This window comes from Palaemon carinicauda, chromosome 31, assembly GCF_036898095.1.
Source record: "Palaemon carinicauda isolate YSFRI2023 chromosome 31, ASM3689809v2, whole genome shotgun sequence".
Classification (NCBI taxonomy): domain Eukaryota; kingdom Metazoa; phylum Arthropoda; class Malacostraca; order Decapoda; family Palaemonidae; genus Palaemon; species Palaemon carinicauda.
In genome coordinates this window covers 65,054,691-65,071,685 of record NC_090755.1, presented here as the reverse complement: position 1 = coordinate 65,071,685, position 16,995 = coordinate 65,054,691, and the positions used below count along the sequence as shown (strand labels likewise).

The 16,995-nt window shown below is 34.5% G+C and overlaps 2 protein-coding genes across 2 annotated transcripts in view; one reads left to right on the top strand and one right to left on the bottom strand.

Annotated features, from left to right (window-relative positions):
• Positions 1-3,014, bottom strand: part of LOC137624479 (metallophosphoesterase 1 homolog) — a 105,450-nt gene extending 102,436 nt beyond the window's left edge. The window contains exon 1 of the mRNA XM_068355255.1: positions 2,822-3,014. Coding sequence (XP_068211356.1) covers positions 2,822-2,853 — 32 coding nt within the window. The 5' untranslated portion in view covers positions 2,854-3,014. The remainder of the gene's footprint in view (positions 1-2,821) is intronic.
• LOC137624778 (serine/threonine-protein phosphatase 2B catalytic subunit 3-like) overlaps positions 1-16,995 on the top strand; it is a 568,901-nt gene that overhangs the window by 216,231 nt on the left and 335,675 nt on the right. The gene's annotated exons all lie outside the window — the stretch shown is intronic.

Sequence of the window (16,995 nt, the reverse complement as noted above, 5' to 3'; positions counted from 1 at the left end):
TACAGTATGTTGTTGTTATAGTCGTGGTGATGAAATTCTCACGAAACAAAAACACGCCATTTCATTACAACAGCTGATTCATTCTCTCTCTCTCTCTCTCTCTCTCTCTCTCTCTCTCTCTCCTCGTGTTATACAATACTTACATTTAGATGAAGAAACTAAAATTAGTTTTCTTAGTGTCAATTAAATACGAAACGAAAAAATTAGGCCGAGTCTACATCCATTTCAATCATAGCTAAAAATACGGCATCCGATTTCATCAGCAAACCACTATTTTTTGGGAAATATCATTTTATTCTAGAAAATTGCCACTCTTTAAATAGTTAATTGCACATTAAGAAAGCGTGTACTTTTGTTTTTAAATTTCGGGTGTGTTTTAAAAATCGAGTATTGTTGACTTCTTTTTGTTTTACTTTTGGCTGTGATTAGATCAGCTGTCATCTAGCTGCCGCTCTTGAGTGTGTACGAATACACTAACAAAGTATCATTTATACCATTTCTTAACTTATTCAAACCGTCTACAGTATACAGTTGATATTACATAAGCACCAATGTGTTATAACCTATCATATTTTTTCGGTTATTACATTTAAACCCCCCCCCCTCTATCTCTCTCTCTCTCTCTCTCTCTACCTCTCTCTCTCTCTCTCTCTCTCTGTGGGCTACTTTTCACTACCTCCCATTCCTTACCTCTCTCTATCTCTCTAACAAATGATATCTTTGTTGCTCCTCAAAGTTTTATTTATATTGAAAATCGATCATGATTCAATTTTCCTTACTTTCTCCAATCTCGCACCATCGGTCACATCGCGGTATTTTCGATATTTCAGGAAAATCCGCGATATATGTATATACATGGGTTATGAAAAAAATCCGCGAAGTGGTGAATCCGCGATGGTCGAACCGCGAAGTAGCGAGGGTTCACTGTATTTCACTTTCCTCACTATTTAACATTATCTCACTGATACCAACAAAATATGTTTCGCTTTGCACACTAGCTGTGTGGGCTAGTTTTTATAATAGTTTATGTTTTGATTTCAATGCAGTTTGAAAAGATATGTTTTCCAAATTTAATCTCGCTCAACCTAAGATGATAAAACAGAACATGTTCAGCTTGTCAGAACATAGGAGCAATGAGAGCAGAGCAAAACCCCATAAATTAATTAAGTAAGGAGGTATTTGTAATCTTTAAATCAATTAATCAAGGAGGTATTTATAATACGAGGAACACTGCTATGAATGACTCCATAGAAAATGAGATGGAAAAATCGCATTTTCTAGGCTTCCAGAAGTCCTGGCAAACAAAAGCTTATGTTTAGACCATGTTTCATTACTAATACTTAGTTTTGATTACAATGACTGTTTTTTATGATGACGACCAGCAAAAACAACAAAGTTTAAAAAAGTTGATTTAAATATCATACAATTAGACTGGGCAGGGTATATTTTAAGGTATTTCAAACTGCTGTATGGGACTGGAAAACCAGCCATCAAAGTAAAGTAAGTAAAGCCATAGCTTTTTAGTTATGGTAGTCAACCTACCAAAACTCAAATCTGTGGATTTCTACCAAATATCATTATTCAAAAACATTAAAAAACCCACAAAATACATTAAAAAATAGCCTACAATATACAACCCGTTTATTACCCATTGTTCTATCAGTGAATGGTGCACATTATACATACCAAAGGGAGAGTGCACTAATGTCACTAACCGCCTAAAGGGAAAACATTTAGGTGTTATTTTACATTAACATCATGTTCCCAAAACAATTTTAATCAGCATATTGCCATTAATCATTAGTAGTACATTAGTTTAAAGTTTAAACCCATAAATATGAATCTAAAGGTTCTACTAACATTGATAACATGAGAAATTGTTGAGCTTACCGCCCCAAATTTTCCTAAGTTCGTTTTGATCTGAACCACAGCTTGTTCCCTGACAGGAACTATAATAAAGTAGAATTATTTTTCATAGGGTAAATGCAACAAGGCCCTCAAGTAAATGCTGTAAGGCCCTCAAGTAATGCCTGCAAGGCCCTCGAGTAAATGCTGCAAGGCCCTCGAGTAAATGCCAGCAAGGCCCTCGAGTAAATGCTCTAAGGCCCTACAGTAGTCTGCAAAGCCCTCGAGTAAATGCTGCAAGGCCCTCAAGTAATGCCAGCAAGGCCCTCGAGTAAATGCTGCAAGGCCCTACAGTAATGTCTGCAAGGTCCAAGAGTAAATGCTGCAAGGGCCTCAAGTAAATGCTTCAAGGCGGCCCTCAAGTAAATGCTGCAAGGCGGCCCTCAAGTAAATGCTGCAAGGCCCTCGAGTAATGCCTGTGTGACTGTCTGAACCAACCCCAGGTCTCACAATACTCCTTTATAATCTGCGCATGCGCGAACATTACCATTTGCCAGTGCATACGAAGTTGATGTTTTATTTTCTGTAATTTAGCGTGCGCAGCTCAACATTACCGCTTGCCGGTACATACGAACTTGATGTTTTATTTTCATGCGAGCGAAGCGAGCTAATGGCGGAAAAGAACCATTGTACAATGTCAAGGAGAATTCTGAAACCGGGGGATCGTTCAGACCGTGACACCTGCAAGGCTATACTACCCTTCGGAAGTATGGAACTCGGGTCATAAGGCCCACCACTGGGATATGGGAGGGCGTTCCAAGATAAGGTGAAAAGCAGGCAGAACAATATCTAACTGGAAATTTAGGAAATAGCCTGTTTCTGTAGGGGAGAAAATTAGATAAAATTGCAATGCATATATCATAAGAATGCATTCGTGGTTACTTGTTAGCGAATGCCGAATTAATCCAAAATTTACCTGAACTGCGGTAGTGATAACATCCTTGCCATACTGGTTTCCTTATTTGACACTAGTGGTCTGCTTTATACGATAATAGTTTTCAACGTTCACATTCATCAAACTTAACCTATACGATTATTACTTTTCACTTATCGCCCACAATCTAGTAGAAAGGTAGGCGAATCAAGTGATATTCATCCCAGTAAAGTTACGGGTCTTTTGACGTAAGAACTCTACCAATCAAAATTAGTATAGCAATTTTAGTAATGATTCTAAACTCACGCGGTCACTGTCTCACACACACACATGCACACACACACACACACACACACATATATATATATATATATATATTGTATGTGTGTACTTATATGTACATATGCGCAATACAAATTTACTGTTTATGTATACAGTATAATTTTATAATGTATACTAGTGTACGCAACCCGACATAAAATAACAGCTAGATATTTATATAGATATGCAAACACGCGCACCCGCGAGCGAACCCGATCTTACCAGGATACGACTGTCTCTGAACTACCTAAATAACCTAAATATATATATATATATATATATATAAGCATTACATTGTTTATAATATTAATTGATATATCATTTAACAAGCTGTTATATCAAAACACTTCCTTCAAATAAATTTTATCAACTTGAGCAACATTTGAATAGCTTTCTTAAAATATTAGACTGAGTATGTTATTCATAGATATTTCCCTCTAGCTACGATGCTATATGTTACCTTTAATCTATTCATACAATTAAAAAAAAATATCGAGGATGCCAAAGACTAATTACATTTTATTTTTCTTTCTTTATTTCGACATATTCATCGGATAGGTAGGCCTACTTGGCCCAACATATTCAATGAGATTTTAGACATGAAATACATATGATTTTACACATCTGGTATAGCCCAAATCTAAATGTAATGATAAGATGTGTATTAATTTTCTAAATTTTGCAGATTTAAATCTGTTGGGTTGCCTTAACATTAAAACATCTGAGAAAAGTATATTGTTGTTTTCTTCCTGTTTAGTGTTAATAATCAATGTTGTAGAGGACACAAAGGAATTAATGTGATTACCAAACACATATAAGTTAAATTTTTCAGTTTAAATTCCCAATAATTCGTCGATATATCTGTGCTATACTATTTGAGATTACAAATCGAAGAGATCTGCCTCGTCTCAGGGGAAATATATATATATATATATATATATATATTACATTTTGGAAAGCAATGGAACCGTACACAACTATTGTTTCTTGAAATTTTCCTTTGAAAATAGATCTTCAGTACAGCACCAAATGAATAGACTATTATAGAAATTTGTTTTATATAATGCTAACCCAAAAGATATGTCTATCTAATGCATTATTCAATAGATTCAGTGGGTCATTAATTATAATCATCTCTCCTATTCAGTAAAGTACAAATGCTTGGTTATATATATATATATATATATATATTACCTTGACATTGTTTTTATCATTATTTATCAAAAGAACCCCCTGATAACTTATTGAATTTATTGAATAATGTATTAGAGAATATTTAGAGAGTAAAGCAGATGAGGCTGACAAAGCTATGAATCCAGGAACTGGCTATGGTGTATGAATTGCTCATAGAATTGATAATGATATTTTGACTAGAGCAAAGAAGAAGAAGCATATACCCATCAAAAAGAGAGATGGCTCTTTTATAGCAACAGAAGACGAAGAAACACAACGTTAGATGGAACATTTTAGTGAGGTTATGAATAGGAGATATGAAGGGAATAATTTTATTGATATACCTGAAGCCCATGAAGACCTTGATATGCCCATGAATGAATTAAGTTTGTTTGAAGTCGATGGAAAACCCCGGGATACGATGGAATAACTGCCAAGATTATACTGGATGAAAATGAAGTAACTCCCAGAATACTTGCAAGATTATTTTGTAGAATGTGGCATGAAGAGGTAAAACCTGATGAATGGGAGTTAGAAGTGCTGATGAAAAAAGGAGACCTGTCTGATTACAATAATTACAGAGGTATCACCCATACGTCAGTTGTTATGAAAATTTATAGTATGCTTACTCTAAAGAGACTGCAGAGAAAGATTGACGAAAAGCTGAGAAATGGGCAAGTAGGATTTAGAAAAGGTAGAAGTTGCATTGACCAAATTTTCATTTTGAGACATGTTGTACATTAATGCGTAGAATATAGAAATCCACTTTTGATGGCATTTGTGGACTAAGAAAAAGCCTTTGATAGTGTGTACCGGCCAATTTTGTGGAGGGTCCTGCATTATTATGGAATTCCTCTAAAATATGTTTACTTGTTTAAGTCTGTTCATGACCATAGCAAGTGCAAAGTTAATATTAATGGAGTCTTATCAAATGAATTTCCATGAACAGCGAAGTACTCCAAGGGAATGAGTTGTCACTAATGTTGTTTATCCTCCTCAGGGATTTTGTAATGCGTAAAGCAGTCAGAGATGGTGGAGAAGGATTGGACTGAATTGGTGATAGAACTTTGGCAGACCTAGAGTATTCTGATGATGCTGTCCTTGTTAGCAGAGCACCACAGGAGTTGCAATGCTTGCTTACCAAAATGCATGAAATATCACACGAGGTTGGATTGAAGATAAAAGGAAGAAAGACAGAGATGATGAGAACGGAGTATATCATTGGAAGAAGAAAGGATTAATGAGGTAGAATCATTTAAGTATTTAGGAACTATGATCTCCAATACAAGGTTTTTAGAATTAGAGTTTAGTGAAAGATTGAAAAAAGCAAATTAAACAATGGCTAGGTTTAGTAAAATTTGGAAATCAAATCGCCTGAAATTACATATAAAAATTAAACTACATATCAGTTTAGTGAGATCTGTGTTACTCTATGGACATGAGTCATGATATGACAATGAAACAATCTCCAATAGATTTGGTAGATTTGGAAGCAAAGCCTCCAGAAGGATATTGGGATTTAAATGACAGGACATGATTAGAAATGAAACTATAAGAAATTACTCAATTACCATATGTTGATGAGACCATGATGAGGGGTAGATGGAGATGGTTTGGGCATGCTCTTCGCACTCCCCAAGAGAGATTAGTTCACCAAACGTTCAGTTGGGCTCCACAAGGCACTAAAAGAGTTGGAAGACCCAGGCCTACATGGCTGTGTACTATGAAGCTCGAAGTAGATGATGAATGGAGAAGTAAATATATTCCTGTTACGCTGAGCGGCTACCCATCGAACACAGCAATCTCCCACAATTTGTCCAAATGACAGAGTTGTAGGCCTAGTTAGTAAAGAGGGGGGCGGGATAGGGATGAATCCATGTGTGTTTGTGTGCCTACATATCTCTGTAAATATCTAGTAGCCAATTTAGCTGGTTCGCGTAAAATATTGTAGTAATTTATAATCTACAGATTCTATTGCACAAATGACTGGCCTTCTTGAAAAGAAGTTTTTATAAAATCATATTTCTATGGTACACTTGAATCTTTCATGTTTTACTGAATTTATCTCTCAAAGTCGTTTTCCAGTTCTGAAGAGTTCCTGCTTTTGCCACTACCCCCACTCATATCCTATTTTATTAGCAACTATAATACTGACTCCCTATTATTTGTTTGAGACGGATATTTCCGCTCTTCCAATATCCGTATAAACAACATTAGTTCCACTTGCGGATATCCAATTTCTCTAAAACGGAACTTATGCTCATCGTTATTTTCAGCATTCACCGACCCTACTCAACCATGAAAAAAAAAAAAAAAAAAAAAAAAAAAAAAAAAAATTCAGACTTATCATCATGTTGAAATTTATATCTAATACCACACTATCACTTATCAGATTAGTTTGAAAATTACGCAACCAAACGTTTTTATAACATCCAGACACCCTTCGCTTTACACATGTTAATTCTAGAAACACTACTACACTGAACTGTTTGTTTACTATTATGAGAAGTAGAATGTAGAATCAGCTTTGCTTGTTTACAATTTACGGGGGAATAATAATATACAGTAGTAACTTAAAATATCAGGTCTGTTTCATTTGAATTATAGAAAACCGTTTAAAACTAGATTAATCAAAATTTTATTTCTTGAATATTGAATACGTCACTGTCAACATAAAAATCAATGTGTGAAGAACCTAATAATCATATTACATTTTCTTCGGTGGAACTTCAGTTGTTGGTTGAAAGTAGACAGTCTTTATGGCTTTGGGTTGAAAGTGTATTTTTTAATTATGGTTAAAAGTAACAGTGTGTTTTGAGCACATTCTTGAATTGTATAATAAAATATATATGTTGAAAACTTCTAACCACAACATATCATGGAAGTTCTTTATGGCATGTTTCGAAGGGGTCTTTCGTCTCCACACAATAAACCTTTCAGTTGATTTTGTGGAAGGCATCTTGAAGAATTTTATTCTATATGACGCACGTATCAACAATATTCTCACAGCAATGATCTCTGGAAAATAGACTTGGGGGAAAGAAGATGATATTTAAGAATAATTGTTTAGGCAAAATCAGCTCAATCATTACATTCCTTCAAGTTCAGTTCAAAATAATTACACGAGAGTAGCTCACCTCTTGGGGATGGTAACGGTTGATCGTTAAAAACACAATGCCAAAAGCTTAGCTGTTTATTGATAAATTATGATAAGATAAGCCCGCAACCTTATCATTGGATAGCTTACACCTTACAGCCAACGTAATATACTCCGCATATGATTCAAACTCGTAGTCCAATTAAGCCAAAAGGTAAGTAGCCATTGGATCTGTATAATTAGTCGAAAGCAGGTTTGAAATACCTTCGTACTACTAACAGCATTTTTAACAACTAAAAGGAAACATATTATAGGAAAGACTATAGTACTTAGAGTGCAAAATAAAATAAGTAAGTTATTTCATTTCAGTCACTTATGAATAATAATGAAAAAATAAATATAATTTCCATTATTCTACGAGGTAATTTTAGTTTCAGAACATGACTTACAGAAGTAACAAAACGACTTCACGTATTAACATTATCGACACTCTCTCTCTCTCTCTCTCTCTCTCTCTCTCTCTCTCTCTCTCATTTGAAAGATTTATAAATTTCTTTTTCTTCTGTCAAAATGTCTAAATCAGTAGACTATTCTGCCTCCGTTATCAATAACTAAAGATATTTTTTCATAGCCTCTATTTATTTTTCCACTGGATTGTATTCTTAGTTAGTTATATATATATATATATATATATATATCACCATTGTTCAGATGACGTATCAAGAATCCATTCCGAACAAAATTATGTATATATATATATATATATATATATCTTGAATCAAAATAATGTAATTTTATTTTCTTCAAATATTGAAGAAATCTGGCTTACCGGCTACCATTTCGCCCAATGTATAACCTGCACGCCCTTCAAGAGGAAAAAATATTTTAGCACTGGCATTTTACGAATAGGCCTATCTCTCCACTACCTTCTGCGAATTCACCTCTATATCCATCGTAAGGGTAACATCGAGGAAAATATTCACTGCATCGTATTGTTCTGGCCTATTCTTTACATATTCTCCTTTGTCCTCATACATCTGACACTACTGAGACGACCAAACAATTCTTCTTCACCCAAGGGGTTATCTACTGCACTGTAATAGTTCACTGGCCACTTTCCTCTTGGTAAGGGTAGAAGAGAATCGTTAGCTATGGTAAGCATGTCTTCTAGAAGAAGGACACTCCAAAATCAAACCATTGTTCTCTAGTCTTGGCTAGTTCCATAGCCTCTGTACCATGGTCTTCCACTGTCTTTGGTTAGAGTTTTCTTGCTTTAGGGTACACTCAGGAACACTATTCTATCTTAGTTATCTTCCTCTTGTTTTGTTAAAGTTTTCATAGTTCAAATAAGAAATATCTATTCTAATACTGTTTCTGTTCTTAAAATATTTTATTTTTTCTTGTTTCCTTTCCTCACTGGGTTATTTTTCCTGTTGGAGCCCTTGGGCTTATAGCATCCAACTTTTCCAACTAGGGTTGTAGCTTAGCAAATAATAATAATAATAATAATAATAATAATAATAATAATAATAATAATAATAATAATAATAATAATAATAATAATAATAATAATAATAATAAAGTACCGGTGACAGCAATAATATCAAATAAATCCCTCCCATAACCTTGCAACTATGTCAGCAACTGGAGGGATGCGTTACCCCGCTATTTGGACACAGCTTTTTAAATTCTATATGCTTTTGTTAAAAACAAATTTGTTGAGTATAAACACACTTCCAGTAGCTACACTAAGAGCTAGCCAAGGAACTAATAGTACAACTCAACAATGCAGGCTTATCTCTTCGAAATTTGAAAACAGTAAAAACTGACACCATTTAGTTTATTTTATTTTAAAATGTCAAAGTTGCCCATGACTGGTAATAGTACTTCATTCTCGTGAAAATTCGTAGTTCGTCACCTGTAAAATTTGAATTCGATTTTATTACGGTTTTATATAAACTTGTAACATTCCTTCGAAAATGATATGGACGCCATGCAATGCCATCCATTACTAACAATTCACATAGGTCTATGCATACACTTTGAATAAGAAATGCAATAACCTTTGATCTTTAGACTTTCGCTAACCACATATAGCAGTGACCTGATTCAAAGATATGCTACAAAGAACGAAAGAAAGTTTGAGAGGATGCCAAAGAGTTAACCCTTAATTAAAGACTTCACAATAACAGCTTAAGTGTGACAAAAACTATTTCCGGCTCAGGTGAATTGTTTCCTCTACCTCCGGTTACACAACATGCAACTGTTAACACACACACACACACACACACACACATATATATATATATATATACATATGTATATAAAATCTGGAAAAGTTTGCATTGTAATCAGCACAAGATATGGTTGAAAAAAATCATCAAGACCAAGGAAAACTATCAGAAAGCACAAAAAAGAAAAAAAAAGATGGCAATGAAGTTAAATCCAAGAGAGATGAAATAGAATTAGCAGAACTATCTAAAACAACAAACAAACTAAAACAAAAACCAAGACAATACTAAACACAATCAGACCAAAATTGAGGAGACACTAAAAAGAAGGGAGAAGCATAAAGATGATGAAAAGAAGACTTGGAACAGGGAGCCAACAGATATGTACTTTAAAGAATGAAAATGGAAAAGGGTCAACAAAAGAGATGGAGTGATGAAAATTGCTGAGGATTTCTATACAATGGTGATTTAAGAAATAACTTTGCCAATAGAAATAATGAAACACTTGATCCTGTACCAAAAGTAACAGTAGAACGAAGTAAAGAAAGCATTAGAAGGCATGGCAAGAGGCAAAGCAGCAGAAGATGACATAACAATTAATTTGATAATAGATGGAGGGGATTTCATAATAGTGAAACTTACTGAGCTTTACATAAGATATCTGCAAAAATGCTCTATACTTACAGCCTGGAAAAACTTTATCATTATATTCATTCACAAGAAGGGAGACACAAAATACCAGATAAATTACAGCTCAATAAGTTTACTCTTAGTGATATATAGAATATTTATAAATATCACATTAGGCCGAATAGAAAGATATCTAGACTTTAATCAACTATGAGAGCAGACAGGCTTTAGAAGTGGGTATTCAACAACTGACCATGTCCATGTAATTAAACAATTAATTGAAAATTCAATATGATATGACAAATCACTATGCATGACATTTATAGACTATAAGAAAGCTGTTGATTCTGTCAAAAGTTTAGATGTAATGAAAGCGCGTCAAAGACAAGGAATAGATGATTCTTATGTTAGAACACTTGAAAATATTTAGGATAGTGCAGTCCATCTTCATGCTACATTAAGATAGTGAGAAAGTTATGATTGAGAAAGGAGTTAGACAGGGAGGTATCATCTCTCCTAAATCATTCATAGCTTGTCTAGAAAAAGTTTTCAAAAATTTAATTGGGAAAATGTAGGAATTAACATTAAACAGGATAACCTTAAAAACTTGAGATTTGCAAATAATATAGTTTTTAGTGAATCAGGGGAGGAATTGCAAACGATGATAGAAGATCTGAATAGAGAAAACAGAAATGTAGGACTGAAAAGGAATATGAGTAAAACTAAGGCAATGCTCAATGAAAATGAAGAGAAACAACAAATAAGGGTTATGAAGGAACCTCTAGTGATTGTTAATGAATATACATATTAAGGACAGACGGTAAGTGTTTCCCCAGGACATGGGAACGAAATTTAAAGAAGAATGCGCATAGGATGGAAAGCTTTGTAAAGAAAATAAGATTATGAAAAGTAAAATGCCACTTTCTCTAAAAAGAAAAGTATCTAATCAGATGGTTCTACCAGTATTAATTTATGCATCAGAAACTTAAAGCCATAGCACACAAGCTAGTCAAGCTACAGCTCGAAGTGCTATGGAAAGAACAATGATGGGATTATTACTAAAAGACAGGAAAAAAAAAGAACATGCATACGAGAAAAAAAAGACTAAACATGGACAGGACATGTAATGAGAATGATAGATATTAGATGGCCATTAAGAATACCCGAATGGGTCCCTAGAAAATGCAAAAGAAGTAGGATTAGAAAGAAAAGACGATGGATTGACAAGCTAAGAAAATTTGCGGCTATAGACTGGCATAGAGACCATACACAGATGGGAGTGGAAGGACATGTCTGAGTCCTTTCTCCTGCAGTGGACTAGCAATGGCCGATGATGATGATTTATATACACGCATACACACGCGCGCGCACACACACACACACACACATATATATATATATATATATATAAATATATATAAAGAGAGAGAGAGAGAGAGAGAGAGAGAGAAACACACACACACACACACACATATATATATATATATATATACATATATATATATATATATATACATATATATATATATATATATATCCTTTTCATTATCTTCTCTCTAACAGTACATTTATTATCTAAATATGCTAATGACATTCAAAATGCCCATCATATTCAAATTCAAAATGCGGAAGATTTTCTCCATATCACTTTCGAATGTTAAAACTGAATAAAAAAAAAAGCAAAAGCGTTTCCCAATTCGATGATGAGGTATACGGCTTCAATAAATGTCCACAGATAGGAAGGGGAAAATGAAAGACAGCCATCGCGTACGGTATCATGAGAAAATATTTAAACGAAAGATACCCAATCACTTCCGAAGCCACCAGCCGCCGCTTCGACAAGTGACAGCCAGCGATCTTCTGTCCGCGCCTCTTTGACAATTCTCACACCTACCCACTTCTTGAATGATTTTCTTGAGGGGCTCCTCTTCGATGGCGTGCTCGGGAAACATTAATTCTCGCTGCTGTTTCGTTTTCCGAGTAACTTTTCTCTATTCCCCTTTAATTGCCAGGAATTAGTTTTGAATAAAGAAAAACGGTATTTTGGTTATAACCGACCTTCATCCCTTTAAAGCCGTAGATTCATAACACGTTACCGTCCCAGCTGTTCGGGAAATTTGCTAACAAGGTTTCGTGACCTTTCAGAGAAAAATTATCGGCAAATAATTTATGAAAATGGTGCGTACGGTTGTAATTAATATATCATACATTTGCACTTTGAATTATGTCTCCACCTTCTACAGTAGCCGAATCAGTCATCTAAATTCCGCCCGAGAGCAAAAGGGAGGCTCTATTATACGTGCAGGTCTTCTAAAAATATTTAATACATGAACGATAAAGCTCATTTCGACAAAGTCATCAGTTCCTGTTAATGAACTAAATTTTATTTGATTTTATTTGATTATTTGATTTGGGCGCGCATGGGCAGAGGGGGGGAAGCGGGGTCACGTGACTAGATACCTGCATTGATTGGCCGAAGATGGCGCATGCGCACTGCGCTCATTCACAGATAGCGCTGTTTACGCCATTTTGGTGAAGGTGTTGCTGTTCAGTGTAGTGCTTACTGGTGATCGGCTTGTATCCAAGCCATCTCTGCATGTGGGTCTATAAGGGGATTATTTATTAGTGACAAATAATGAGTACCAACGCCAACAACACCAGCAAGGTGGCGACGACAACAGATCGGGTCATCAAAAGTAAGTATAATGCAACATTTTGCAATGGATTCCCCCCTCCTCCTCTCTTCGGTGTCAATGGCTGTGTTAAACGTCACTCTTCGCCCATTTAAGGCTGTTTGCCGTCCATAATTCGTCGATGCAGATCTCTGCGACGTTCCCTAGACGTTGCAAGAGAATTGCAACATTGCAATGGCAGAGAAATTATTTTCGTCCCTTGGAAAATGGAATTGTTATGAAGAATTATTAGTTTGTCGTCTGCTTCTCTTGGCATTCCTGTGGGAAATTCGTCTGCTACTCGGACCACAGCTGTTGATCTGTCAGCTCTCTTGCTGTCTGGTTTCCCTTTTTGGGCTTTCATGTTCAATGGGCGACGTCGGATTGATAGTTCCCCAAATTGTGATGGTTTTAAAGGTTAATCGGTGGAACGTCTCTGAGAGTCTGGGTGGAGAGATTCGGCTAGTCTGTCGATTCCACCGATTTAATTATAATTTCTAACTACAAACCTTATTTTAAAAGATATTTGTTAGTTAAACACTAACACCTACATGAATAACGGACGGTTTTATGGGCTGGCTATAAGAAGTACTTTTTTCTCTAATGTATTTTTATGGTTTTACAGAATACCAAATAGGTCACTCTAAAACCATTCGATGTATTGGTTTGATATTCTATTTGTCTCTAATATTTATATATTATACTTGAAATCGTTAACAAGTAGTGCCTGTAGGCCTAGATCACTGTGCCAGCTTATCCTTCTGTTAGGAAGAAAAGGACTTGCAATACTATTGAGTTATAGTTAGGCCTACTCGGGACTGGTTTCACACAGAAAATGGTGTTCCATCTGTCATTGATACACAACTTCGCTATTTTATTTTCTAGAAGGAATTTATGTCGGTAACATTATTTAATGATAGTCTATTCACGAAATTAATCTTTATATTAATCAGTTTTACCATAAATATAAGTGAACCGTAAGCTTAGTAGTAATTTAAGGGTGAGCTTGTATTTATTCCAGATAACTTGAATCTGGGTTTATTATTTTTCAAGTTGTTTATTGTTTAATGAAAGATTAATTGTAGTATTTTAGCTTATGTTAAATTACAATGTTTTATAGTGCATCTCTCTCTCTCTCTCTCTCTCTCTCTCTCTCATATATATATATATATATATATATCTCCAGTTAGGGTCTGATGAGGTGGCTGGGGAAGAAGTTGTGATAATTTTTAAAATAAGAAATAAAGCAAATATTTAAGTCCTGTATCATGTTTTGGTTTATGGGGTAGCCTACATCATGTGACCTATGTCATCCTCTTGTAGTTTCATCTCAAGTCCAATAAGTTAGTTTAGTTCTTGGTGTAAAGTATTGTATTACTTAAGGTTTCATATGTGGCTGTGGTGTAGAACTGTCAGTTGGTTTAATGTTCTTCACAAAGAATATTTTAGTGTCATTTGGGTTAAAACTTATTCTTAGTCTTAACATTGATTATATAGGTTCTTATATACACATACACATAGATCATATTGTGTAGTATATTTACAGGATCAGCTCTGCCCATTTACCACATTGATATCTGTAATTTATTGTGAAATACAGTGCCTGGTAAATTTTGGGTGATTTTGTAATACAGTATACTGTACATTAGTGTGCAATAAACATATATATGCTTTATTATGGAGGTTTATACACACATTGTAGTTTTGTTTTACGATCCCTTGTGACCAAGTAAAGACCTGAAGCCAAGCGAGTTATGATATAGGTCACAAGGTTACTTACATTGTTGGTAGGCTTCAATGCATTATTCCCTTCACAGGCTATTAGATTCAGAGACTCCTTTGAATGAACGGCATTGTATCTTATTTACTCTGATGCCAAAGGGTTGATTAAAGATAGATTTTAGATGATGGGTACGTAGTTTGTGTAGAACCTAAACAGGTGATGGTAGAAACTTTTATTACCTTGGTAGTTGCATTTGTGTATCTTATTCATGTCAACGTTAGAGGTTTCACTAGAGTGAAGGTTTTTTTGTAAGGTGGTAAATGGTTATGATACTGGGGTAAGGTTAAGTAATGGTGTATCAAACTTATTAGAAAGTCTAAATTCTTTGTGGGGTTAATATGGCCTTTGTTGTTCAGTGGGTTGAATGTGTACTTTAAATGTTATGCTCCTCAAAGTATCTTATCTACTTTTTTTCCATTGCAATGTTAATTTTGATTATTGTACTCGTTTGTCATATTGCACGATTTAGTATATTTGTTTTTCATCTGATGGTTATTTTCCATGCAGAAATTATTTCCTTTTCCTTTGAACTTAAGTGCATTATATTAATCTTTTTTTATGACCGCTGTATATAATTATTAGTCTGTATTTTCTTGCTGGCTTAACCCACATATACACGAACTATGCTGTTTTTTTTTATTATCATTCTTGCTTCGTTTTCTTAAGTGATAATGTTTGATTTGTGTTAATTTAACATAGTTGTGGAATGATCTTCCTAATCGGGTGGTTGAATCAGTAGAACTTCAAAAGTTCAAAGTTGGAGCAAATGCTTTTTTGTTGACCAGGCGGACATAGTCTTTTTATAGTTTATTTATGACATATTTGTTTTTGATGTTGATAGTTTATTATATGACATGTCTGTTTTGACGTTGTTTCTTATTTTAGAATGATTTATTGTTAATTTGTTCTCTTCATTTATTTATTTCCTTATTTCCTTTCCTCACTGGGCTATTTTTCCCTCTTGGAGCCCTTGGGCTTATAGCATCTTGCTTTTCCAACTAGGGTTGTAGCTTGGATAGTAATAATAATAATAATAATACTGTCTGGTTTCTCAAATTCGGACTGAAGAATGTTTTTCAATTTATTGCAAGGAGCTTAAGTTTATTTTCAATGTTTAGTGATTATCAATGTACATTTTGTAAACGTGGTTCAATTTGACCTTGGTTTTGCTTATATTGCTCATTAACCACAAAATAAAGTTTTCATTTCCGTACTACCAGTTGTTAGCTCTACTGTAGTCCTTCATTGGCTTTCACTAGAGTAGGTTAGGTCTTCGATTGCGAACGTACTTCTTCTTGTCACGTTGTGCCTGTTGCTTATTCATAGATTCTAAGCTGTCTTTATTTTCCCTAATCTTCAGATGAGAAGGTCAATGACATTGACGGTAAACTCTCTAGTTTCAGTATGAATGTTTTTTGTAGTGGTGGAACATCTCTCTCTCTCTCTCTCTCTCTCTCTCTCTCTCTCTCTCTTAATAGGACTTTTAGCTATAAGTTGATGACGGGTTTTATTTATTGTCTTGGTATATAACTTTAGAATAGCAAAAATGCTTATGCATATGATGTGAAGTATCCAGTCTAAAGCTGCCTCTTGTTGTGCAGTATTGGAAATGATTAAAGGAATCTAGTTTTACACGTGTGGGAGGTACACTTGCACTGTTTTGTATTACAGTTTTTACTACACATGTAGGTTGAATAACCCCTCTCTCACTTCTCTCACTTCATATATATTATTGGCAATGACAATAAAAGTCTCGGTAGAATGTGACACATGTAATAGTTGAATGAACGGTTTTTACCTATTTTTTTGTTTTTTGTTGGGGGGGGTCTTCTTGAATATTTGTTTATAATACTTAATGGAAGTCATTAAATTATATCGATTATCTACTTATTCAATAATGGCGTTGGGTTAAGAGTTTTGCTTTTAACCTGTAATAACCGAGTACAGTATTACCTCTTAAGGAAGGCAAATATTAAAGACTGAAATTTATTTAAAAAAGAAATCCTGTGTGAACATGAATGTAAAACAGTGCTGTAGTACATTTTTCTTTAAATGTGCTATTTGAATTTAATGTTTGTCATTTAGTGGTTGACTGCTTTGCGTGACACTTCAAATTTCTTTTTTCTTTTGAATTTCGTAACAATTCTTGTGATTTTTTTTACACTATTTTTAAGCGAACCTAGGGATTGAGTACTAAATGATAGTTTAGTTACAGTAATTTGTCCGTATAAACCTTATTTAGATGTCGACGATTGGCATTTGTTAGTACTTAATTGTCTAGGATAGATAGTGGTCTCATTATTATAGAC